Source organism: Melopsittacus undulatus, chromosome 1 (genome assembly GCF_012275295.1).
Source record: "Melopsittacus undulatus isolate bMelUnd1 chromosome 1, bMelUnd1.mat.Z, whole genome shotgun sequence".
Lineage (NCBI taxonomy): Eukaryota > Metazoa > Chordata > Aves > Psittaciformes > Psittaculidae > Melopsittacus > Melopsittacus undulatus.
In genome coordinates this window covers 126,785,858-126,813,068 of record NC_047527.1, presented here as the reverse complement: position 1 = coordinate 126,813,068, position 27,211 = coordinate 126,785,858, and the positions used below count along the sequence as shown (strand labels likewise).

Here is a 27,211-nt window from a genome sequence, read left to right as displayed (position 1 = left end):
CTCTGAAGGGAGTTATATTTGGTGTCCTGCTTTCAGCTGTAATAATTATGTTTTTTCCTTTGTAGAGCTGGTGCAGTGCTGTGTTTAAACCACAATGTTTGGTTAATATGCTGCTTGTATCTTAACATGGAAACATGTCGCAGTTACCTGAAAACTAAAACTACAGTCAGCTCTAGGGCTCACACAAGAATGTGCAGATATGTATCTTTTAAATCTAAAGGCTGGATTTCAAATCCTATGTGTGTCTTAAGCCACCTCTCCTACCAGCTAAATTGTTAATACTACCTGAGACATTTGATTCAGCTTCAGCACCATGCAACATAGATGAAAACTGATAGGAAGAAGAAATATTCCAGTATCTTCCCTTTCTCTGGCCAAGCCCCTAAAAGGAAGAAAAATTTCATTGCTGTGAGGTAAGAGTCATTAGGACGTTATTACATATTGTGCAATTGTAATAATTTTTGCTGCCTTTGTACTTGTAGACCAATGCAGAGGAATTAAAACAAGCTAAGAATTTCAGTGTATACTTCACCCTGGTTCTTCACTCAACATTAAAATGAAAAATGATGGATTACTGTGTGTTCTCAGTTAAAAAGCTGAAAAAGTTTGGTACACCCATTTTTTTTTAAAGCATATCTTTTGCGGTCAGCACACTAAGCTTTACGTACTAATCTAGTATATGCTGGTTTGAAATCCCATTAAGAAAATTTTACAGACTGTTTCATACATGGTTTCTCTGAACTTTTCTGTTTGCTTAGATTTGGAAGAGTTCACTTGCCCTTTCTCAGATGTAATATTGTAGTACTGTATTTTATGGTTTGAGTTTTGGCTGTTTTTTCAGCCCTAAATTTTTATGGTAGAATACATTTTGAAGACCTGTTTTAGATGCTACACTTATATACTTTAATATACTCTTAAGATTTGTTTGTTTTTTTTTGAAAGAAATCCAAGCCTGCAGGCTAAATTCTGTGAGCTTTATACAACTGTGCATGTCAGTGAAAAGTGTTACCTGCTGTTCTCATGTAACTACAGGGAACTCTGTGAAGCAGCATTTTATGTGCTGATAATTTGTATTCCCTTACTGATACGTTCGCTGTTCACAAAAAGCTATGCATGTATGTTCACAAAAGAGCTGCAACTGATGTTTTCTGTATGCCAAATAACATGTCTAGATTCAAAAAACAATTGTGCCACTTTAATGGAAGGTTTGTCTGGTTTGTCTTTTTGTTATTTTTTAATTCAGTATATAGAGCGATTAAACTGGAACAACTGATAGAGTAGATACATTTTAACTTTCATTTAAGAGTGGCTTAATTTGGCTTAGTTTAGATAATTTAGAAATTTCTTAACTAACCTAAAATTCTAAAGTTTATACTGAAATAGAGTCCCAATTCTGTAAGCATTAACTGCTTCATTTTATCTGTATATAGCTCCTTTTATTTCCATTTTTTAGTTTAATAGCATACACCAAATAATCTGTACTTGTTTAAGCTTAGAAAATTGGTTACACTGCTGCAATTTTCAAGTCAAGCAGTCTTTGAAATTCTGCAAATTCTAAGAAATCAGATCAATGCCTCCAAATGACAGTATCTTCATTGACCATGTTTGATTTCCTTATCAAGTTTAAGTCTTAAAATATTACTGTCTTTAAAGCAAAGAATTATTGCTTCCATTTGTCTCAGGAGCTGAAAAGCAGTAAGAATAAGGTTCAAAGAAATCTAAATTAGTGGGGAATGTTTTGGGGCTTGTTTTTTTTTCCTTGCAAGTAAAGTACATTAGGAAAGAAGCAACAGCTGGTAGCATGGAGCTGTGAGAGATTTTAAAAAGCTGGGGTGAAATAATGATTAGAAATGCAATATAGAGCTGCAGTATAAGAAGCAAAGCCAGAGGCACTGAACAAGACAAATATGACTTAGGTAGAAGCACAGGTCTAATTACTAGGCTTATTTGATAACTTAGAATTATAACCTGTAAAAGGTGGTTCCTTACCAATTTTCTGGCCACAGAAAAGAATCTTACTAAGCATTGGTGGTAAATATATCATTCCTGTAGCTTATGATTATCCAGACTTTAGAAAGGCAGAAGATTTCTTGAAGTGGTATTTGTGTATATACTTGTAAGAAGGATCTGTATCTGTAGACTTCCCCAAAGTGGAATACATGTAATCACTAGCACGTTCCATAGAAGACACATAGGGAACTAGTATACAGATTTATTTTAAGTATGCCTTTTAAAATTAATGATTTTCTTCATGATTGCATATATTTTAAATTGTAGTGGAGTACAGGGATTAAAAAATAAGTGTTCTAACTGCAACTTCCCAATAAATGAAACAATGGCATGCAGTTATTTGCTGATAATTCAACAAGACTTTTGGTGGAATGACTCTTGGTCACATGGCTTTCTAGAGAGGAGCAAAACCACTACACTGTTCTTAGCTTTACTATCTGCCTGGCAGCCTTCCTCATCCTGTTAGGTGCTGTTCAGTGTAGTAAGTTTTCTGACTTTGTGTTTTAAAGGGTGAGGTGGTAAGTAGTTACAGAATTTATTATTTATACAGCTACCATTTGCATTTTCAATGCTATGTCCTGATTTCTGCTAAGACCTTCTGTCACACTAAAAATGCATTCTGAAGTCTCTGCACATTTGCGGAACAGCATTTTTAAGCACAGCTGATGACTGTGTTCAGTTTTCAAATGTTGCCTAAAAATATAAACTCACAAGTATAGCATTAATTGTAATATTTTCAGGTTTCTAAAATATCAGTGGCCTTTTAGAAGCAAAACTCATCCCATCCTACCCTGCAAAATAGAAGGGAATGTAGTGTTATTTAGTAACTGTGAACTTCTGTTTCACAAAGAGAATGAAACTTGGCTCACATGTTTCATCTGATGAGACTAAGGAGGAGGGACATTTTATGTTGCCTTTTGGATTTGCATTTAAGGTGCTACAGAGACCACAGATGGACTGGGTTCCAGATGTTGGACTCTTCTGGTAAGTTTAGAAAAGTCTTGCTTTTAGTGGTAAATCACTAAAAGCCTTAGATGAAAGGATGCTTAGATGCCTTTTCCCACCTAAATACTTGTAAGGATATGGGATTTAAACTCTCTCTTAGCAAGTAAAATAAGCAATAATGAGATTTCACTCATTTTGTAGGGTTTGGGGGGATGGGATTCCGTCTAGGAGTGTTTTGAAACCAGACAGATGTTCAGTTTCAGATTAGCCAGCTCAACGAAGGACTCAAAAGGTGTCCGTGTACACATGAGCTAGGTATAATCATGGAATAGTTAGGGTTGGAAAGGACCTTAAGATCATTTCCACCCCCAGTGGAGAGGCAGTTATTATTCTTAATGAAGCCTGGAGAGCAATTCTCCTTACTCATGCCTGGTGAATCACACCTTCAGTTCCACTGAGTCGATGTCTTTTGTCTTCAATGGGAATGCAACTGTCTACTTCGTAGTAGTATTGACATGCCAAAGCATGGCGTCAAGCTGAATTCCAGGTAAGCTACTTCCATTCTTGGAAGTGGTCTTCTCATAAGGATGGAATCAGGAGGCAGTGAAGCTTGAAATGTGTGAGGCTTCAAAAACTCATAAATCTGTGCTTTAAGTAAAAAAAAAAAAAAAAAAAACTAGACAACACTTTAAAGTCCTGTGATTCCCTGTCAGACAGACAGACTCTGGCCCCAGTCCTGTCAGATTTAAATATTTCTTCAGGGATCCTAGGGAAAAAAGATTTTGTCAAAGATTTTCTCCTACACGGAGTCTGATGTTTCCCCTGTGTATTCATAGAAGAGCTGCTCATTGTTTCCCTTACAACATTTGATTACTTCAGGATCTTTTTGTTTTGTTTTGGATTTTTTTTTCCTTAGTCTCCTAATTGTGTTCTATTTGGGAATGGTATAAAGCATGGTGTTCCAAGTATTTTAAGGGAATGTAAGGATTTTTTGGCAAAAGTTGAATAGCAGTATTGAGACCCTTTAGTTTTTCATTTGAAGTTAAAATATTGGGTAGAGAAAAACATTAATTACATGTAATCACCTGCATTACAGGAAAACAAAACAGGTTCATGTTTGTTTGTCTTCCAAAAGAGTGCCACAATTGTGCAGCAGCCAGTGAGAAGTTTCTCCTTGTAAACCTGTCACTGAACCTCTGAACTGCCTTACCAATTGCCTCATTAATTTAAATACTACTCAGTGTCATATCTGCTTTTATATATCCATATTAGTGGGTAAGGGGAAGGAAAATTGTTTTATTCGTCTAACATAATTTAAAGATGAAATGTGAAGGTCTGTGACCTTGCTCTGAGATATTGCTCTGAGGTCTGTTATATACAGAGAGGGCTTATTCTTTCTCTATTTCTTTTTTTTTTTAAAGAAAAAAGGAGCTTTGTTGGTTCTCTAATATGACCAAGACTGGTAAATGTGGAACTGTTTATAAGCTTTATTTTTGTTCATGATAAAAACCCTCTTCAGATTAATGAGTCATTGGTGCCTCAGCATCTGCTTCCAAGACTGTGGAGTTTGGGAAAGAAACTGAGGAGAAATATGAGGATAAAAATAAATAATTTTTTCAAGTTGGGGAATAGACACAAAGGATTGAAGAACTGTTACAGGAATGTTCATTTAGTGGAGCAAATTAACATATAAAGTCACAGACAAAATGAAGATACTTTTGAAGTAAACGTTTATAGAAACTAAACTGTGTTTTTTTTGATCTTACGAAAAACTTGTTAAGGCACAATATATTCAAAAGCAATTGTCATAATTCCTATTTAAAACAGATATTTCTATCACAGATTAGAAACAGTACCCTCTTACATGGAGGAATATCTTGTAAACTCTACAAGTCAGGTATCACACTGTTTTATAATAGCTGTGTTTTATATGAGGTGCTGTAGGTTAACTTCCTGTACTTTTTCTCAGCTGAGTGTGCCACTTCTATGTAACTCTAAGAGAAGCTTTATTATCTCTTTTTTCTCATTAACATCCTGTTGCATCCTGGCACAAAATAGTACAGTCTGAGACACAGCTCAAAAGTCACTGAGTTCTTCCTGAATTATAGTACCTAGCACCTAATATGAGGCTCTTAAAATTACTGAAGTGTGTTGTTAATATTTCAATATGGATATTTTTATTTGTATTTTTAGGATAAGATTCTTCTCTCCATAGATGTTAGAAGAAGGCTTTTCTCCATTCCAGTCTGCATTTTAAGGAGGGTATGTGAGAAAGGCATCATAGTTAACCCAACAAGAACAGGTTTCGTAGCTAATAAGTGAAGAATGTGGATTATGGATATGAATATCATCCTGGATTTGCTCTTGTTTTTTTTTCTGGTACCCCTAGCAGGTGGAACACTTACAATCTGGATGCTGATTCTCTCAAAAACCTAGACAATTACATTCTGATCAGTAACCCTGCAAAATCAGGAAACAGTGCACAGACATCCAGTGACTTTGTTGCACCTTTTGTCTTTGAATACACAGATGATAGATGGTGTTTGGGAACATCAGTACCTTTCTGCAGTATGTCAGCTCACTGATACTCAAAACTGGACTGTCTGTACAAGTATTTCAACCCAAATGAAATTAGCCTGAGATAAGAAGTGGTTAATAGGTGGCAAGATACTTATTGAGGAGAAATAGATAATCCAGCAGAGATAGTAAGATAAATGAGGAAATCTGCCTGGGACGAGAAACTTAAGGACAGAAAAATACCTATCCAGAAGGATACCTAGTCAGGTGCTCTTTCTCCAGTACCATCTGCCAGTAAGTCTGGGAAAAATTGGGTAACTTATAATGTATTTCCATATTTGTGGTGCTTTTGTTAGGGGAGTTCTGTGGCTATTTCTTCCATTAATCTGTCAAGTAATTTTTGAACTGATGTAAACTTTTAGCATTCTCTCGCAAAGAGTTTAGCATCTTGATTGCATGCTGTGTAAAGAAACCTTTTGTTGTATCTGCTGCCTCCTAGGTCTTTATCATCTGTCTTATCTTTTTCTTGGGAGAGACAGTGAATACACTATTCATTCTCCCCCATAGCATGCATGATTTTATAGAACTCTAATATATCTCTCTCATTTATCACTTTTCTAGGTTGAAGAATTCAAAAGGTATTCAACATTTTGATTGCCCCCATTTTTTCTCTCCATATTTTTTCCAGTTCTAATATAGTCTTTTTTTTGTTTTTTCTTTCTTCCACCTCTTCTCCCTCCCACTCCTTACACCTCCCCCATATCCTCTTTCGGGAGAGGAAAACTACACGTATTATTCAGCATCACAGCACAATTCTTGCAAAGGCTGTTCAGAACTTATCCAGAACCTCATTCAGCTATTGTAAATCCAGGATTCTGTCTCTGAGAACTCATCACTTTTTGTAAAATTAAGATTTTGTTTTGTTTTGTTTTCCTCAATGCATCACTCTATATTTATCCACATTACAAGTCATCTGTGTTTTTATACCACAGTCACTCAGTACTGCAGGGCCTTTTTGCAGCTCTCCATGATTTGTATTCATTGCTGAAATTGGTCAGAGTGAACAAGGTGTCTGGGGTGGGTTCTTGGACAGATGTGAGAGCACAGCTGAAAGCAGAACTGGAACTGAACAGGCAAGGGGTAAGTATGGTAGTTACAGCTGCAGACTGTTCGGAGAAAATTGGTCAGAGAGGTGGAGAGGTGGGGCAGGCAGGTGAACAGTGGAGACTGCAGACCAACTGCATACAGAAATGCAACCTGCAGTGCAAAAGTATTATAAAACATGAGAGAAAAAGGAGTAAAACACAGGTTTGTAGGTGGTATGGGTGGTATCATAATGTGAAAATCTTATTTATTGTGTAAAACTGAAACTGTTCTTTCAGGATGTTAACTTCTCTGCACTTATCTATACAATCTCTGCTTATGCAATGTGCTGTAAGAGATTAACAGACTTGCCATAAGTACAGGTGGTAATGGGAAAAGAAAAAAAATTGACAGAGATGTCTCTATTAAAATCATGCCAGTCACACATAAATCTCTTATGCATGTGCATCTCCACTGCCTATTTCCTTACCTTTGCGTATGATTCATTATAAAGCAGAACAGGAATTATATGATTGTTAAGTTCCACAGAAGTGGAAAGAAAAAAGAACATTAGAAAAAGTCATACATTCTTATTAATATATATTATGTGCTACAATGAAATCATTTTTACCCAAGTATAAAATTACCTAGATAATAGATTTATGAACAGTAAGAAAAGATGGAAAATATGTTGTCTGTTGAAAACTTCTGTGAGGATAGGACTTGATAAGAATATTCTTTATATTGAATTGTATGAAGCATTGCAATATTTTTTAGCAACTGAAGTTTTATTTATTTTATCAGACATTGAATATGTATTTAATTAGATAAAATCCAATGTATCAGCACATTTTATTACCAGGAATACAAAGTACAATCACCATGACATACAATCTGCTGTAAATTTTGTTTTGCTTGCTGTTGAAGGTATGTCTCCCAGGCTGGGACTCAATAAAACAAAAACAGCAATTTCAGATATACCTTAGAAAGCTTTTTTTTTCCATACAGGCTTTTTTTCCCCATACATCAAGAAGCAGCACTAAGGTTTCTATGTTGCTGGGGGTTTTCTTAATGCAGTACAAGATTCCAAGCTCTAATACACATAGCCATGGATTAACTGTTTGTTTTGTTTTTTTTGTAAAGGTATTTGCTATCATGAGTTTGGCTGATCTTTGCTTGGGTTGTTTTGGTTTGGGTTTTCTTATTTGTTTCCTTTTTTCTTTTTTTTTTTTTTTTAGTTGCTTCATGGTGTAAATGGTCACAAACTGTCTGAATTAAAATCAGAATGGTTTAGATTGGAAGTGACCTTAAAGCCCCTTGTCATGGGCAGGAACACCTTCCACTAGACCAGGTTGCTCAAAGCTCCATCCAACCTGGCCTTGAACACTGCCAGGGATGGGGCAGCCACAACTTTTCTGGGCAACCCATGCCAGGGCCTCACCACCCTCATTGTGAAAAAAACCTTCCTTATGTTTAATCTAAATGTACCCTCTTTCAATTTAATATAATCATAAATAATAATAAACCCTTCTTAGAGCTAGATTATTCCCAGCTGTATACTACATGGAGTTTTACCTTATTCTCCAAAGTCTTGGGTACGCTAACCACTGTCAGTGACAGCATATTGGAACAGATGTTCAGCTTTTCTGCCCAGCATGGTATTTCCTATACTGCCAGTTTCCTTTTTAGACCTTGTTATATGTAATTTCAAACTTCAGAAATATGTGGTTTTACTTGGGTCTCCTCTAGGATTATTTTCTTTTTCTTCCCTTCTCTATTTGATCATCATTCTTCTTTCAGCATTTTCAGAACTTCAGTGAATTTCTAAATTAGGTTCCCATCTTTTTCTACTTCTTCTCTTTCTTGATTTCTCAATTTTCCTTGATGATGATCTCTCTTTTTTTTTTCACATATGCTTGTCAACCGTGTTCTCCCCTTGGAATCTAAATGGTTTCTGCTCTATGGAAATACACCTGTGTCTCAAACCTCCATTTCCTCACACTTCTCTGGTATTTTTGGTTTCCCTGCAGAGATGGTTCTACACATTATTCCATGTTTCCTTGGAACAAAGGACAAAAGAGTGAACAAGGGGAAAAAGGGAGACACAATGACCTGTTCCTTTTAAATACTTGATACTCACAAACCAACAGTACTCCTGCAACATAATTGAAATAGCTTTAAAAAAAGAAAAAATGTTTTTAGAAAGCAGTCCTTAGGGATTATATTTTGGAGAACACTATAGTTTATAGGGGAAACTGAGTACTGCCTGTCCATCAGAATTCTTGCATGGATTTATGGTAAAGATTACTGCCTGGCAGTAGACTTTTCAAGGAATTTACCTTAGAAAAATTAAGAATTGTGGTAGTGTCAGGGGTAAAAATCTCTATATAGATTAAAGGATAAAAGATGACAGAGCTAGAGACAAAAAAAAATGTTCTTTCCCTGCCGTATGAGAATATTGGAAAGAAATCATTCCCAGAGTATATTTTCAAGTGATCAAAATATAGTTAGATTCTTTATGTATTTTCACACAGATGGCCAGAGCCATATTCTTGATGCAAGGCCATCCTTGTACTAAATTTAAAATCTCTGCTCTGAAAGGATAGCTGTATTAAACAGTTCAGAGTGTATGTGTCAAACACAATTAATAAGAGCAAATATACATGTTTTTCTCCAGTCATTTTAAGAAATGGTCAAAATATTTCAGCTGAAATTTTATTAAGATTGTAGTCAGAAATTTCCTGATGTAGAAATTTTTAGCTCAAGTCACCAAAGCTTGAGACTGCATAATTAAATTGGAAATAAATATAATACATATAAATAGTAAATACAAGAAGTGTAAATAGAATGTGGTGGAAAGCGTGACAAATTTACAAACATAATAATAAGCTCTTGCCCCAGCTGTAGACCCTTAACACTAGAATATAAATTTGTTTCTTAAGTTTAAAGATACTTCTCTTTTATTATCATGAACTTTTATTAGCAGCCTACAGCTGGTCTATTGTTATGCATGTTCTGACAGAGTGTGCATACTGCAGTGAAGTATAGATGCTCTTCAGGTGTAGAATAAAGTATTTACTATTTCCATATTTAGATACAGGACAATTTTTCAATGACATGCCTTGTAATTGCTTAATCAGAAAGGTTATATAAAATAGTTTTAGCAGTAGGGGGGTTTCTGATTAACTGATAATGGAGCAAACCCATATCACAGACTATTTTGATAATTTTGCCTTGATTACCAAATATTAATCTGAACTTTTCCAAGAAACATATCAAAGTTTCTAAGTCTGATATTTATCCATGGTATAGAAACACTGCAAGAAATGGCGGTGTTAGCCTTCTCGTACTGTCTTGCCATTTTTGTCATCCCTGTTTAAGATCTCTCCACTTACCAGAAAATTGACCAGTACTTCAGGGTATACACCTCCAGCACAAAAGTTGTGTAGGCTCTTGAATTGCAGTTTTGTTTGTCATTCCTGCATCCATAGGCTGTATATATTTTGACATACTCTAATCCAATAGCAAGATTAGATAGGTCAGCCTTTAATCATGACTGATGTTTTATTTATATTGTATTTTCAAACACAAAGTTGTTTAAGAGTTTAGCTGTGCACTTTGAAGCATATGCAAAAATCTTTTCCTATAAAATAATCTATTCCCTTTCCTATTCCAACAAAACCAGTTTGGTAAAGAAAGGGGCTACTGTATAATACTTTTTTTTTTTTAAACTGAAACAGACTTCATCTTTATTTTGGTCATCTCTTATTAAAATTGGAAAAAGTCTACATTATCATCTCCTCTAGGAGAGAGAGAAAATAGATTTGACAGCAGCCCACTATTCAGTTTCTTACAGTTTTAACATTACAAAATTGTCAGTAAATATGTAGTTGTTAACATATCTAAAATATATTGTTGTGAAAGAAATTAGAAAGGCCATCAGAATAGTTCATTAATCTTCTAAATGGACTCTCCTACTATTTGCTGCTTTCTTGATAAGCATATAAACTTTAATTGTTTGAAATGGGAATGCAGGAATGCAACTGGAAGACACAAATTCAGAGATTTTTTTATTATAGAAAAATTAGATTATTTATTATAAGATTGGTATTGCTTATGGAGATTTTAGTGTAATTGTTTTTTTTTACTTTTGACTTAGGATGTATAGTAAAAGTTCTAATACAATTTAGTGTTCAATAAAAATATAGTGCATTTGATTAAAAACATGCACTCTGATCTTTTTCATGGCTGGTAAAAGGAGTTGGTAAATCCTTTTGGAAATGAAGAATAAATTGTTCATCACTATGTCTAACTTTATGCTGGTAAAGCTGTTAAATAGATTGTCTTTCTATCCTTAAAACAGAGGTATAGTCAGCTAGAGAAGGGAGGACAGGCCCACAAGACTACATTTTTTTGCTTAATAGAATCACATAGGGTATATTTAAATGATAAGAAATACATCTACCATCAAAACCTCACTTGCTAGATGTACTTAATCTTCTTTCATATAATTCTGAAAGGTTTTGACTTACAGATCTAAATTTTCTTGTAAACCTTGAGTGCACTGACAATGCTGGGTTTTGTTTTGCTGAACTAAAAATACATAAATTTGACACAATATATTCCAAATGACTCTAAAACATATCTATTTTATCTTCATGCAAGTCAAAGAGTTTATGTGATCCTTTTAAAGCAGTCTTTTCAATAAAGAAAAAGAAAAGATGCTTTTGGAGTAAAAATAACTGAATATTAAGTTCTCATAGGAAAAGATGCAAAGGCTTGTTGATCTTTCGAAAGAAATGACAAAATATTTTTCTGAGTATTTACATCAGGTTGTTTGGGGTTCTTTATTGTTATTATATTTTCATTATTCATCATTACTGTGTAGAAAGTAGCAGGAAAATAATTGCATCAAGATTTTCCAAAGGAACACAAAAGGAATTCAGGACATTTTTCACATTTGTTTGGAAATTGAAGGACTGTTCATTTCTCCATATATGTTGTCATTAATAGAGCAGTTAATCCCAAGTCAGCATGTCAGTGTGATGCATGTGTAAAAGGAGTGTACATCAGACCACTTCTACTCACCAGAAGTGAATCTGGTCTCAGCCCTTCTGGTTGTTGAACCTCTTTTGACAATATGCCATTTATCCCAAAGCAGGTTTTGAAAAAGTAGTTTCCAAACATTTCAAGGTTTTCTGTGCAAAAGTCTTTGGAAATACCTTTAACTTTTTCATCAGAAATGTGACACTTTATTATTTTTCTATTCCCCACCATGTACAGGCTGCTGGGTTGGACATCCTTACCCACCTCTGGTATTGCAATAGAAATGGCTAGCTCTTGTACCAGCAGGTTTCTGGGAAGGCCAAGGCTGTAGTGCCCCTTCACCCTTTGTAACTTTAAGAACCGTTAAGTAGATTTCAAGAGCTACTAAGTAGACTGTTATGTGTAATTGGAGATAAGTACCAAGGGGGTAGGATTTGTACATTTGCTGACATGTTTGACAGTCATCTACATCTGTGTTTCACTCTGCATCACTTCTAGCTTATGCAAACTCAGTCATTTTCAAGTTCCAAGTACACTGTGCTGTGTCTGTGTCAAAGAATAGTTTATGCAAGTGGATGAACTGTGTTCAGGTCTGGTTTCTAAGTGTGAATAATGAATTGTAGTTCAGTGTCTTTTTTTTTTTAGTTCCTGTTTTGTTTCAAAATAATAATTACTCATAAAAGTTCAACAAAACTGCACATACTTATTTGAAACAGTAATCTGGTGTCCTGATTGTTTTTAACAGTATGCAATAAATCTGGTAAAACACAAGTGCAGTGTTTATGTATTTAAGAAGAAAAAAGTGTAATTTCTGCCTGCTGTCATGATAAACTAAGCAATTTACTAGCATTGTAGCCAGCTTTATTTTTCTGTAGAATTTGTTAATGAATTTCAAGATGCAGGTCCCATCACCCATTTGCAATGTGTCTGAGTTAATTACCTGGTAATATAGGTCTCCTAATGCAAAATATCTAAAGATTGTTAGATCTGGAATTCTTATTTAGTTTGAATATCCCATCTGTCATCATGAACAATAAGCATTTATTTTTACCTTTAGATAACAAGGCAAGCTACATTTTTGTCTTGACTCTTCATGATGAAAGTGCCCTGCTTGCAGGACAGAGATTTTAACCATGAATCAGAAAATGTGTAGTAGGTGTAAGACATGAAATAAAATCGATACATTTTTCTGAGGCATGTCACTGGTTAAGTGACAAAAAATATTCTGATAATCACTGAAAAAGAAAAGGCAAAGGTACATTTGAACCTGTCAGTTCTACACATTCCTGTTATCCCTTTAGGGGATATCATACAACTTGACACCAACATTTAAGCTTTGAAAATTATGAGCTCATCTATTTCAAATGGGATGTCACATGTTCCCAAGCCTTTGCCATTACTTATAATGGAAGACAGGATGATCACTTTTGTCACATATTGATAGTGAATAAGATCTTTTTTCTTTTCTTTTTTTCTTGTTTCAGAATGAAGAACAAATTTTGGTATTTTGAATTTGGCACTTCGGAAACTTTCTCAGCCACCTGTAAGAAGCTGCATGAATCTGTAGAAATAGAAGTAAGAAACTAATTGTTGCCTTTATCCTTGAAATGTCACTAGTTTAGCTGAAATGCAGGGAGCAAGGGTGCAAAGTGCCTGAATCCAACAAGGCAAAGGAGTGCACATCCTTTCGATCCTCTATTCCAAAATATTATTTTTATCATGTCTATTTGTAGTGTAGCCCTGCACACTAGAACAAAGTTCAGTTTGATGATTAGTGAAGTCTTAATACAGTAGACAAGGTCAAGAGGTGAAATGTAACATTAGAAATCAATAGGGAGAGTGGCTAGGTCAGATGGAAAAATGAAAGACCGTTGGAGGGAGTGAGAGCTGCTGCAGGATTAAAATTAAAAAAAAAAAAAATCTTATTATTTCTAGGTCCCAAGTTTTTGTAACCTTTAAAACTCAATTCCCTAAAATTGTACTTACTTTCCTGAATAAAGGTTAAAGAATATATATATTTTTGGAATCATTCCCCTTCATTAAATAACTTTTCTCTCTGCACAAGGGGTCATCTTTCCATTATACATTGAACATTAACTGAAAAGGCACAGGATAGTTACAGACAAAATAGGAATTTAAAATAATGTGCCACTGCTACTTTGATGGCTGATAGAATAAGTGGCTAAGTTACATAAACTGTCTGGGGGGATGATGTTTAAAAATGAGTAAACTAAAAATGTTCACTGAGTGAAAGTACAAACCTGAGAATTCAAGTTAAATAATTAAATAATTCCTCAAGAGGGTTAGGGTGCTTTTCCTTTCTAATAGCAATGAGAAACTGCTCATGTCAATGCAGTATTTGTATAGTAGCATGAGACACTTGGAGAGGTATGGTGAGAGCTGTCAGAGTCTGGTCAAAGCCTTCTGAAAAGCAAAGTCTGAAATAATCTGAAGGGGCCATGGATGTGGTAGTAGAACAGCAGCAAAGAAAACTGAGACTGAAACAGTAAGACCTGTGATGCCAGACTTCCCATTATGCTGTTATGTCTTCTTCAAGTGGAAACATGCTCCAAAGGGCTTAGATTAAAAAATTAAAAACTCCAATAATCAACCAAACAAAAAACCCAGAAAAAAACAAAACCAAACAAAAAAAAAACTTGCTTCCCAAAACAGTACTTCACACATGTGGATTTAAGTACATGTAGCCACAAAAATATTTTGTTAGTTATTTGAATAAATGCTTACCTGGTTTGATATGATTCAGATATGCCGCAAATTAAATGCACCATTTGATTAAATACAAATTGAAGAACAGGCTTTCTCAAGAAAATATTTCTATCCAGCAAAAGTCTTATGTAGCCCAGTACTTACTGTGATCTTAAACCATCTAATTGTAACCATTGAAATGTTAACATCCCAAAGCAAAGAGGTTTGCATACACATTTGTGATGTTGCTGATAGCAGTTGTATAATTATTACCAATTCATATCACTAATACTGTTATTACCATTGAAGTATTACATTGCCAGTGTGTAAGCCGTGTTTGTTTATACTCTATGCAACTATTCTGGTCATTATCATTAGTCCTACAAATAGGAACAAAAAGCATAGGGGAAATAGTTTCCACAATGTTTACACAAGAAGTGTTAAGAGGTAGTTATTTACAGATTTATTTACAGTGAGTAAATTACATCTAAATGAACAGTACTTGGCAATATGCTTGTATCTAATGTTTCTTGTTTGAACTTTATAAACACTTTGGAGTAGTACTGTTTTCATCTTATTTTTAACCTGCTGCTCTTTGCTTGGGGACGTTGCTGTAAATGAGAGCTTGATGTATGATACCGCATTTCACTTCAAATAAAATGCAGAAAGAGTACGTTTACTCTATAGCCAACTCTTGAATGAACAAAGCCCATGAAGATTAAGGATATGTATCTCTGAGCTGGGAGACAGCAATCTAATGTTCTATGGGCAATTATTTATTCAACCCTACATTTGATTTCTAACCTAATTAAGCTTGGCTTTCATTGATGTCTCACATTCTGTATATTTTCTTCTGTGTGAGATGCAGAACAAAGTTTGGACACTAAATTCTTACATTATCCAGAATAAGATATGCTTTTATTTCCAAACTGGGATTGGAAAAGTTGAGTAGAGAAACAGGTTCTAGAGGAAAAAAAGAAATGAGAGCAAGATTAAGGATTTTTTTTTTAATGATAATGTGTCAGTAAACGAGGCTTAAGATTTTACAGTTTAGAGCGCTTACTTATACTTTATTTCCACTTCATCAAAAAAAAAAAATAAAGGTATGTGAAGGTATTTATGAGAGTAAGCATGGATGCAGTGCCAGTGGGGATGGCATAGTTCATACCTGCAACACTGTAAAACCATGGTGGGACAAGAGTGGCACCTTCTAGACCATCCTGTAATTTCCCCTGGTTACACAGCAAAGCCTTAATCTCAGCTGTTTTCAGGCATGGCTATGTATATTCTTAAGGTGATCTGAAAATAATTGATAAATCAAAGCAGTGTAAAAGACAATGCCCAAAAGCAGACTGAGGCCAGGAAAGAAGACGAAAAAGAAATAGAAGCACTAGTGTTTATTATTAATGTAGGTAGGCATGCGTCACATTTTAAAAGCATGCTTTTATTTTTAGCAGCATTATTGCTTTACTTGAAATAAAAATAAAAAATAAAAAAAAAAAGGAAAGGAAAAGAAAAGCAGAACACATCTGTGTTTTGTTGTTGTAGCATATGAATGTGTTAGGACAACACAGAGCTACCTGTAGCGCAAACTTCTTGTCTGTGTATGAACAAAAGAAATCCTCCTTTACTAATTCAGAAAGTTCCTTGTCACTGTGGGATTCTGAGGCCTAGTCAAATAATTGTCTTAGTCTACTACCTGCTGTGTTCAATATTGAGTGAAAATGGAAGCCAGACCCTGCTCCATACTATTTCACAATTCTTCTTTTATTTAAATAATTCCAGTCAGTTTGGGGGACGCCAGACCTTTATAAATTAACAGCAGGGAAATACCAAAGGTGTCAGATTGCATATTTATCATCTTTTTCGTGTAATACTTAAATATGTATTAAGAAGTGACTGACATAAATTAGGCAGATTTCAGAAGCCACAGGCCGTGGCTTGTAGAGGACCCCCTTCTGCTTGACATTTCATCCTTGTCAAAGATCAAATTATTTTAATTTAGGCTGCAAATTATAAGAAATGAAGACTTCTTTGTGGGAATTCCCTGTGGTAATCTGACTTTTGTTGTTACTGCTGCTTGTCAGTGTGCAAAAGATATAATATGCATGCAAATAAGGTTAAAAAATATGTACTATCTAATTATCCAGCCAGTACATTCCACTTGAAGACAGTGGGAGGCCTGACACACAGTATGTGTTTGATTCATTGAGGCCTGCAGGGTATTTACACAAGATTACTTTTAATTATGAAATTAATATCTGTTTATCTAGAATGTATAGCAGTAAGTGAGCATACACATGAGCAGAATTTTTAATAAAATAAATCATCTTAATATTTAATACATATAATATGAAGAGGGGACTAAGAATTTGCTTCCAAAATAACACCAAATCATAGAGTCATAGAATAGTTAAGGTCGGAAAGGATCTTAAGATCATAAAGTTACAACCCCCCTGCCATGGACAGGGACACCTCACACTAAACCATGTCACCCAAGGCTATGTCCAACCTGGCCTTGAGCATCGCCAGTGATGGAGCATTCACAGCTTCATTGAACAACTTCACTGAAGACCCATGCCTTTTTTCTTGTAAGAAATGGTTTATTAAAAAGTTACACTTTCAAGTAGAGTTGTTGCCACAATTGCCAACACACTTCCAGATATGTCTTTTGACTTTAAAGGTTTTCCTATATGAATATAATCCACAGGTTTAACATTTAATTCTTGAAGAGCAAATATGAAATGGAAATCTATTGCTGAATTCTTCAGATTTACAGTCTTAGAAGAATTGAGAGGATGCTGAGTATGCATTATAATACAGTTCTGTTTTGTAATCTCAGAAAGTTTCAGGGTAAATGAATAATTATGCACAGTTATTTTTGAGTTGTACTTTGCTTTTCTTCTTCGAACATGCAGTGAAGTTTTAGGCAGAAAGGAAAAAGTGGCAGTGACCCACAGAGCAGTAAGCTGCAAGATGTCAGTGGACTATTACTGAAGCATGGTTAATTATTTTTCCAGTTTTCTTCCTGATTATTGTGTATTGGAATTACAAAATAAGACCCTTAATCAGTTTTAAATGCATGACTGGTTTCCCTACTGGCTTGCAGAACATTGCACAAATAGGATCTAATGTTCTTTAAAATATGCTGCTGTACACTGTAACGTACATGTGACTTGCCAGTATATCTATATATTCTAGCTATGATGGGAGGAATGAAGCTGATCTACCTCTAGCCAAGATACATCCTAGAAAATTTGCTGGTTCAGTGAACTAATAAGTGGACCTGGATTCTTTGCCTTCCACCTGCAGCTTCAACTGTAGTCATCTGAAGTTTGGTCATATTGCTTTATTTTTTTTTTAATGTAGAGGTTCTGCAGTATTTGCTATACTTCTCCTAATCCTAAAACAAAGTGGCTTGGGAGGAGGACTTGATTTAGCTTGAGTAAATTGTAGTCAGCAAAGGCTAGGTGTGTCCTATCAAGGTCAATACATCTCATCCAATGTATGTCTGTGTTTGAAAATGTTGTGGGCTTCTGCCACCTAAGAAGATGATGTAGTTTGTTACTGAACAACCTAATAAGTTAAGGTCCCTGAGCCATTCTCCTGAAGTGAAAACTATGGTCCCTTTTTAAGATATAATTTGAAGCCAGATTTAGCAAAGGAATGTACATCTATAAAATGCTTCTATGTCCAGTTTTGCTATAGAAAGCAGGAAGAATATTTATTAGTGGTACAAGATTCCGTAGAGTAATAATTCCATCACCAAAGGAACTGTCCCAGAGAATAAAATTTCTTCTGTGTGTACAATATGTCTTGGAAGACTTTTAGAGCACTGATACCTCTTCTTTGGCTCCACAATGCACATTTCAGAGAACTGGCTGATGGAAGTTCTGGGATAAGAAGTGCTGTAGTTGTGTCAGCATTTTTTTATCCAGTTTTGCTAATCTTTCCTCCCAGTAGGAATTACTAGTCAGTCATACCCTGTGCTAATGTGCCAGTTCTGCCTTTAGATTGAACTGGTATCTGTGTGTTGTTCTGTGCTCTTAAGGCCTGCTTAGACCTTATCAGTGAAGCTGCATATGCTCTGTATGCAGGGACTTCTATATTTAGTTTCATATGGAAGGGACTCAGGTGTTGTAATGACAAGTGTCATTGCAAAATCATGAGACAGAAGATTTAGCTGGAACACGCAACAAAAACCCTCCAGTTATTGCTACAAAAATTTTTGTAGTATAATTTTTTTCTGCTAATAGCTGTAATGAAGCTTCAAATATATTTCACTTGGGTCAATGAATAGGTATCAGATAACACGACTCTACCAAATGGTGCCACACTTAAGCAATCAAGAGCTGAATTAGAATCATGTTTTCCCTTCTGCATGAGGATTAGTTCCTATCTCATGCCTCCTTTCCAGATATAAGTATATATCTTTGGTGTAAACATTGAGTAAACCTTTAACAGTGTTAAGAATGATGAACTGCCAAAGAAAAATATCTGATATGTAGAACATTCTGATTTTTCTTTCTTTTTTACTTTTTTTTCTCTCTTTTTTTTTCACCCCCCCCCCCTTTTTTTTTTTCTCCTTGCTAATCAGTGTGATGGGATTCAGCTAGACTTAATCAATATTTCTCTGGAAGGAATTGCCATTCTGAACATTCCAAGCATGCATGGCGGATCGAATCTTTGGGGAGAGACAAAGAAAAGACGTAGCCACCGTCGGACAGAAAAGAAGAGGTCAGATAAAAGAACAACTGTCACAGATGCCAAGGAATTGAAGTTTGTATGCCAAGGTAGGCTTACAGATTACTATAGGCTGTCTGGCTCCATACAGTCAACTCAGTTGTATAATTGCTCTTGTATTGTCTCTTGACAAGAGAAAGGATAGACAGTTCTTGCCTACTTCTTTTCTTGTGCATTTAGCTGTTTTGATGGGAAGCGCTGGAGCAAAAGCATAAACAAAGATGTGCTGACAATTGCAGTCTGTATACTTGCTAACTTGCCTCAGATGTTACCTGTTAAGCAGACTAAGCACATCATGTGGCACCATTTGCTACTATGGTACTCAGTCTAGAAGTACCTGGAGTTTTTGAAGTCAGAAAATGCTTACTGGACATTTATGACACTGCTTAATGTCAGTGCGCATAAAATTTGCGGGTAATCATAGGCTGATTCTGACAGACTTTAGCCAGAGGCTGTGGAAAATTACTTCAGAGTAGCAAGAGCAAGCTGCCTATACATTTTGTATTACTATACTGTGCTCTGCACAATCCTTGAATGCATATCCTGTAGCTTGCTTGTGTGGGCCTGATCCATGGGCTTCTGTATTTTCCTGGTGATTTGTCACATTTGTTCCATGAATTTTATTATTAGTTATAATTCCTGAAGAAATCTACAGTAAATAGAAATCTTATTCTACTTTGTAGTATCTGAAAGCCATGCACTGTAACACATTGTTGCATGTCGCAAGTTCTAGTGATTATAAAACATCATTCTGTTTACACCAAGGGGTGAACAGACCAAACTTTTTATCCTATGGAAAAGAGTATCTCTCGCTTTAGAGTGTCTTGCTGCTGGTTCTCGTTATTCAGACTGAGTAAAGATTAGGACTTTAACTGTCTGATGTTATTGTGATCCTTTTGCTGGGTTTGGATATCCTGTTTTTACATTTCAGCAGCAGTATTTTTTAAGTCACTAGTTATATTGTAGTTAATTAATACATACAGTTGTTTTAATCCAGCTGACTTACCTGGATGACAAAAGTAGTTTTCTACAGCTAGAAGGTTGAAGTAGGTACTACAACTCAAAATTCCTGTGTTTTAGCAATTTGACATGTTCTCAGTATCTCAAAGTAACTTAGCAATACACTGTCAGTGGAAGTCTTATCAGTTGCTAAGCTTCTACATACACTACAATATTTTTATAATGTCCTGATGTTCCAGAGATGGAGGAAGGCTACTGGGTGATGGACTTGCCAAAATTTTTCTTTTTCTGTTGCTTCTGAACATAGGCAGACAGGACATTTCACCCTTTTTATAACAGTGAAGCAAGATGTTATAACACTTTTAATTATTAAGGTTATGTATGTATTTGGTACATATGTAGCTGATACTGATCTGCAGACTATTTTTGCTGTATTAGAAGGGCATTGCTACACTTCATATCCTGGAGAGGAGAAAATAAAATAATAATTAAAATATTAAAGACTCAACAGAAGATCCTCCATTATCTATTGAAGTGTTCATAACAGTAACATTAAGTACCTTACTTTAGAAAAGCTAGTCTCATGACTTATTTTCTAATCACTTTATATGCACTGTGGATGGAAGTAGCTTCAACCAAAAGGCAATTTCAAAGCAGGGATTGACTTCTCAGTATCATCAACTGAACCACCTCTGAGTACAGTATTATTGTTTACATCTACAGAGGTGTTTCAGTGTTCAACAGGAGTATGCTTATTGGATTTCTGAGTTGTCCATGATTATTGCATTCCAGTTTACAACACTGAGTGTGCAAACTGGATTCCTTTTAAATGGGAAGGAGGTCACATGCTCTGACTGCAAATGAGTGTTCAGTCCATGGAACCAGCTTAAAACTACTCAAAGTAAAGCTCAGAAATTAATGTGGTGTGTACATTTGTGTACATTGGTGAGAACCAACTGGTTTGCTCCTATTTTATACTGAGAAGAAATGTCTTTTAGTTCTGCTAGCTAAGGTAGGCTTTTAAGGTTAGAGTATGCTTCTTCATATCAGTACTCAAGATTATTGTTGAATAATGAAATTCAATCAATTTTATGTCTAGGCTTCTCAAATAGTTTTGATAAATCTACCCACTGTAGAAATAACTGACTACCTGTCACTTCTAAAGCGCTATGATTCCTTTACTAGCTTTGTACAAGCAAATCCAATAGCCTGATACGGTTTAGCTAATTGTTCCCTTAGGCATATTTGGATTGTACTTTTTAGTTTAAAGAAAACATTTTACAAAACTCTAATGCCTGGTACAGAAATAGGTATGCTGTATTGAGAACCATGGTAAATACATACCTGCTTGTTTGGTTATCAGTTCCTTTTATTCCAAATAAAGCATCTAATCACTTGACAACTAAACACTACACTCCCTAGGAGGCAGTAATCAAACATTCTCACATTTTCATATGGAAATATATATAGATATAGATATATATCAAGTATTTGGGGGGGTTGTTGTTTTGTTGTGGTTTTTAATCCTTTTACTGGGACTTCTGAGTGGCATGCACATTTAGTTTTAGTCTTTTTCAATTTCAGTGCAACTGTGAGGTTTTTGAGCTGTATGTCTGTCTATTCTTGTCTCTCTGCTTTTATGGTTTCTTAACTTGACCATAAATACATGAAATGAAGTTGAATGAAGTTGAAATGAAGAATATGAGCCTTTAAAAGGGGTACTTGCATGGACTAGCGGAAGCTGTCTCCTCACTCTGAGTAGTTTGTTGCCTCTGAGAGTGTTGCATTCCTCGTCTTAGAACAGAACAGGAGGACTTTGCAGACTTCCAAAAAAAAAAAAAAAGAAACTGCTGTGAGAACCTGCCTTCTGTCCTCACCCTGCTTTTGTGTATATCAGTTAACATGAGCCATGTACATGCAACATGACCGTCACTGCATGAAAAATGGTTAAAGTTCTCCCAGATCTTTTTTCTGTCTTGCATATCTGTACAATTCCTCTGAACTTGCTCCCCTCTTTTTTTCCTCCTATTTACTCTTGTCACCTGTTGATACAAAAAGATTTGTATTTTCCTTGCCCTTCCCATGCCCTCTGCTAGCCAGCCCACAATTTGGACTTTGCTGGCTGCTAGCCAGACCACAATTTGGACTTTGCTAGCTGCTAGCCAGACCACAATTTGGACTTTAAGTAATCAAATGGACATCTGCTTGGAAAACAATCTGATTATATGCACATAGTCTGAAAAACAATATATTGAAATGTAGCAATTTAATATGTGCACTATTTAAATACATTCCCTACATACCTCATTAGGAGTTGTGCATGTACACTAAAGAGCAAAATTTGGCACTGGTAGTATATAGGTATGTGTGTCAGCGTATCATATTTCTGTCTAACTAGTAACTGCCTTTGATATTTTCATATAAAACACATTTGAAAATATATTTCTCTGATCAGCTTATAACTCATTGGAAATTAAACCTAATTCAGCTGTAATGTACTAAATATTATCCTAATCTTTTTTAACAAAAAGAAATACTATAGTTTTCATTTCAGCTCCTCTGCAGAAGTATACAGGGTCTTTAGACAAATATTATTAAGGTAAAAAATAGATCTTTTTTTCCTAACAATTTAATTTTAATTTCTAATTTATCATTACTATTGTACAAAATCAGTGCATTAACAAAAAATATAACTACAGAAATTTGTTACAATTCACGAAAATGAATGATTTAATTAGCATTTTGACTTCATGAATCTGACACTTGCAATGTTTCCATTAGTTGTTTTATTTTAAAATCTTCTGGTATGTGCATACCTGTGATGTATCTATCCACAATCAATTTTTTTCTAGTACGTATTTTAGATATGACTGTGAGCTATCCTTGAAAATTAGTTGGACCGGATTTTTGTTTGGATATACACAGATATTCATAAATGCCAAAAATCAGTGCTTTAAAAAGATGAACATACTGCATAGAAACTAAATTATGAGTTGAGAAACATAAATGTAAATAACTGAGCTACTTGTTGTTTGGAAATTACATCCAAAACAGAAGTTAAATCATGACAACAGATCTTACATGAAATATATATACCACTTATGTTAAGTGTTAAACAGCAAAATTTTTTTCCCCACAGATTTACTAAATAAAATTTTCAAACCTTTTGTGACAAAAAGGAATTTTTTTTTGAAAAAATCTCTGTAGTAACCTTTTTGCTTAGTGGAGTAGGATTACTTTGTCATGGATGTTATGCTTTGGTTCACTGAAGTTCAGTTAAAGGACTGTCCTGAACTGGAATCTCTTCTAAGATTTTTTTTTGCAAATATATATGTAGCTTGTTTTTACATGAGTAGTCCCAGTCTCCTCAGTGCACTCCTTCCTGAAGACAATATCTATGAACTATTAATGGATGAAACCTTCAGATGATAAATATTTCACAGCAATACTTGCTTTAATTTAGACATCACGAGGCACAGTGATACTTTACTTACAAAGTTGGTCTGCATAGCTTGTTAAGAGCTGCAGTGAGCTATTACTCAGTAACATACCAGACTACTAGACTAATTCAAAACAATGTGCATTCATATCTCAGCACCTAGGCATGAACTAAACTTACAAATATGATTCCGTAACTCCATATGGAAATCTCTGTTAATAACTGCATTATGATTTTCTGGATAGAAATGCAGAAGATTTGGGAATGTGTATATGAACAGTTCACTACAGTTAAAAACAAGGGGCTTGCAAACACTGAAAACCTTAAGACACTTCAAAATATCTGTAAGTAGTAAGAAATGAGAAAATACCTTTCTTATTAGATATCAAATTCCACTTTACAGGGGAGGGGGAGAATCTTATCCCAAGCTTCCCTGTAGCCAGGGGATTCCTAACGAGTTCTCTAGGCAAATTATAAACTTTTTGGGCTATCAGACTGATTTATGGGTCTTTCATAAACTACACCATGGCAAGGTAAGCTCCTTGCTGGTTATAATTCTCTAAATTGAATATTTTGACACAGAATGAATTTTGAGATCTCTAAATATGAATTAATTTCATACGTTAAAAAAGTTAGAAACTGTGTCCTATATACACAATATATATGCTATATAGGCTGAATAGACACAGTGTATATTCAGTATTGGTAGACATTAGGTTATTTATAACATGGTATAAGGCATGTATAGTGAAACCTCTATAATATTTTTATTAAATGCTATGGATAATGTGGTGGCTAGATAAGATAGTCACCCTTATTTTGTATCTTTTTTGGGCAGTTTTAGTCAGTGTAGCCATTAACACGTTACCATAAAGAAAAATCCCTATAGCTGTTTCATAGCTTATCTATGTTAAAACATTCACCTTACAGAAACAATGTTGTTTAGACAGAGTATCTAAGTAAAATCATTTAATTGCTGCCTCAACCATCCTAGTTAGTTATTTTTGTGCACATATGTATATAGCTTGATGGAAGCAAAAGTGATAGAGTCTAGTTCTACAAATTTTAGTAATCAGTGTTGTAGTTTATTGGTGTTAATTTTAGAAAAAGAAAGGAAGAAAAAGGTAAATTAAGTTGATCACAGTATCTATTATAGAACCTGAGATAATACATTTGGTGATATTCAGAATTTGAGGAGCAGAAATATGTCTAACTAATGATAACCAGTGATTAGATCAGTTAAGACTTCAAAGGAAATAATAATTACACACTGTTCTGAGCTAGGCTCATACTAGAATGGATAACAGGATTGTATAAACATATTTTCATATTTGAGACAGCTTGCAAGCCATTTATGGTCCTTTCTCAGGAATTGTCTACAAAAACTGAGGTATATGCCTCTATCCGAAACACTCAGGGTATATCTGTTGGAAGTACCTTACTGGGTAGCATACATAAATGATCATATTTCTGTGAAAAATAACAGAAAAAGATCACTGAACCTGAGAAAAGAAGCAGCACTGAACACAGTAATAGGAAACATGCTGATGGCATTTATTTATTTATTTATTTATTTATTTTAGAAAAAGTGAAGAGAAAGACAGCTTTCTTAGCCAAATTCTGCCTATAAAAGTGTTAGATAAGCAAAGAGACTGCCATCTGTTCAAATCTTCCTACACTTAAGGAAAAAAGATCATTTGTCTGTGATCATAAGGAAGAAGTAACAAAAGAATTGTAATGAAAATCTAACATTGGCGTTCTTTCCCTGATGCAAGCAACCCAAGACCTACAACTTGTCTAACACAGAGATCAGAAAAATAAGAAACTATGTTTCCTTAAAAAGCAGTAAAATAAATTTAAAAGGGTTGTGTCAGATTGTCTATCAGTTCCAAAAAAAAAAAGGGAAAAGGGAAAGAGGATCCGTATATGTGCTTATCTGCCTATTTAAGTAAGACTAATCTCTGACAACATGCGTCAGAGCATTTAGTTGAAAAAGCTCCGTAAGTTCAGAAGTTCAGAAAAGTCCATTACTATTTCAATGTAAACTAGTATAAAACTCGTGGAACTTATTTCTAGGATCTAAATTTAGGAAACATACATATGATGAGTTATAGCATTACATGAATCTAAAATGCTTTGGCTCTTTTACCAACTTAATTTAGTTATATACATGAATTTCTTTGCTTGGAAAATAAGAAAAAAATATAGTTGTATGAAATTTTAATTTCTTTCCTAAATTTTGTTTAATTGCTCTAAAAATAGCAGCATTTTTTTGTGTAGTTTAGCACTTTATTTTCTTTCCTTGCTTGAAACTAGGAAAGCAGAGAAATACCCTAAATAAATAAATAGCAAAGTTAACCCTTCTAATCCAGATACTTCTACCAAGTTTAAACTTTAGGAAAACAATCCTACATTTATTTAGACTCTTTTTTTTCCAGTCCCAGCATGCATCACAGCTGTTCTGAACATTTTAAAGCATAAATTAAAGCATTAACCTAAATTTCATATATTTCTATGTGAACTTTCTTGTTACAATTATGTGAGCTTGTGTTGTTTAAAGTAAAACAACTCCTTGTGAGATCTGTTGAAGTCAGGATGACTTCAATGTCAGTATTTAAAAATCAACCCTATAGCTAGTAGATAGTCACCTCAAGATGCTTATTCCATTCTCAGTTAAGGGTAGGCAGAATGCAGTGCTCACTGGAGGTGACTCTCCATATATTGTAAGTGGAGCCTAGAGTAATAGGCCAGGTTAGACACCTCAGTTGCAGCTGACTAAATGGTGAGATAAATTTCTGCATGTGCTTCATGTGGCAACACTTCATCAAACATTTGAACAGTCCTTGGAGCAGGAATGGGAACCAGGCACCACTCTGCCAGATAAGACTTGCTGAGCTGTGCTGTCTTCTACAGATCTGGTGCTGGTATGTCCCATAGAGTCATAAAATGGTCAGGGTTGGAAACAACCTTAAGATCATCTAGGTCCAACCCCCCTGCTGTGGCCAGAGACACCTCACCCTAGACCATGTCAACGAAGGCCCTGTCCAACTTGGCCTTGAACACTGCCAGGGATGGAGCATTTACCACTTTTTGGGCAACCTATTCCAGTGCTTCACCACCTTCACACTAAAGAGCTTCTTCCTTATATCTAACCTGAACTTCCCCTGTTTAAGTTTAAACTCATTAGTCTGTGCCCTGTCACTACAGTCCCTGATGAAGAGTTCAACTCTGGCATCCTTTTCGGCCCCTTTCAGATATTGTAAGGCTGCTATGAGGTCTTCATGCAGCCTTCTCTTCTCTAGGCTGAACAGCCCAAACTTTCTCAGTCATGTCTTTCATGAGCACTGTAGTCACTAACCTCCTGAGCAGAAAGGAGCATGTCAGATCTGTCTTCCTAGTGTGTGCAAACCCTGCGTGGAGTACAGTTTCAAGTGCTAGGGACTCAAACAGGGGAACACCTGTTGGGGGATTATAGTGTAGGTGGTCTTGGGAAATAGGGTGGTATTCAGTGGTGTTATATCTTGCCCTGTCTTTGGTTTAGATTGAATTATTTTGTCACCTTTTAAACATCTCTATGATATGCTGAATGTACATTTCCCTTGTTGCAGCACTCAGCCATTGTGCATTGACTCTTCTGTCTGCTGAACAGCAGTAACTAGCCACCATGCCAGGCATTTTCCTCCATATCTCAAGTAAGAACTCAGTAGGCAGCAGAAGCTGATCTCTCACTGAGGGCAGCTGCATGGTGAAGCTCAACAGTGT

At 35.2% G+C, this 27,211-nt stretch overlaps 1 protein-coding gene across 3 annotated transcripts in view; it reads left to right on the top strand.

The window, feature by feature from the left end:
• DGKB (diacylglycerol kinase beta) overlaps positions 1-27,211 on the top strand; it is a 354,661-nt gene that overhangs the window by 256,266 nt on the left and 71,184 nt on the right. For all 3 annotated transcript variants that reach the window (XM_034062188.1, XM_034062182.1, XM_031052464.2), the window contains 2 exons: positions 13,086-13,176; positions 18,905-19,100. In XM_034062188.1, the coding sequence (XP_033918079.1) occupies positions 13,086-13,176; positions 18,905-19,100 (287 nt within the window). The remainder of the gene's footprint in view (positions 1-13,085; positions 13,177-18,904; positions 19,101-27,211) is intronic.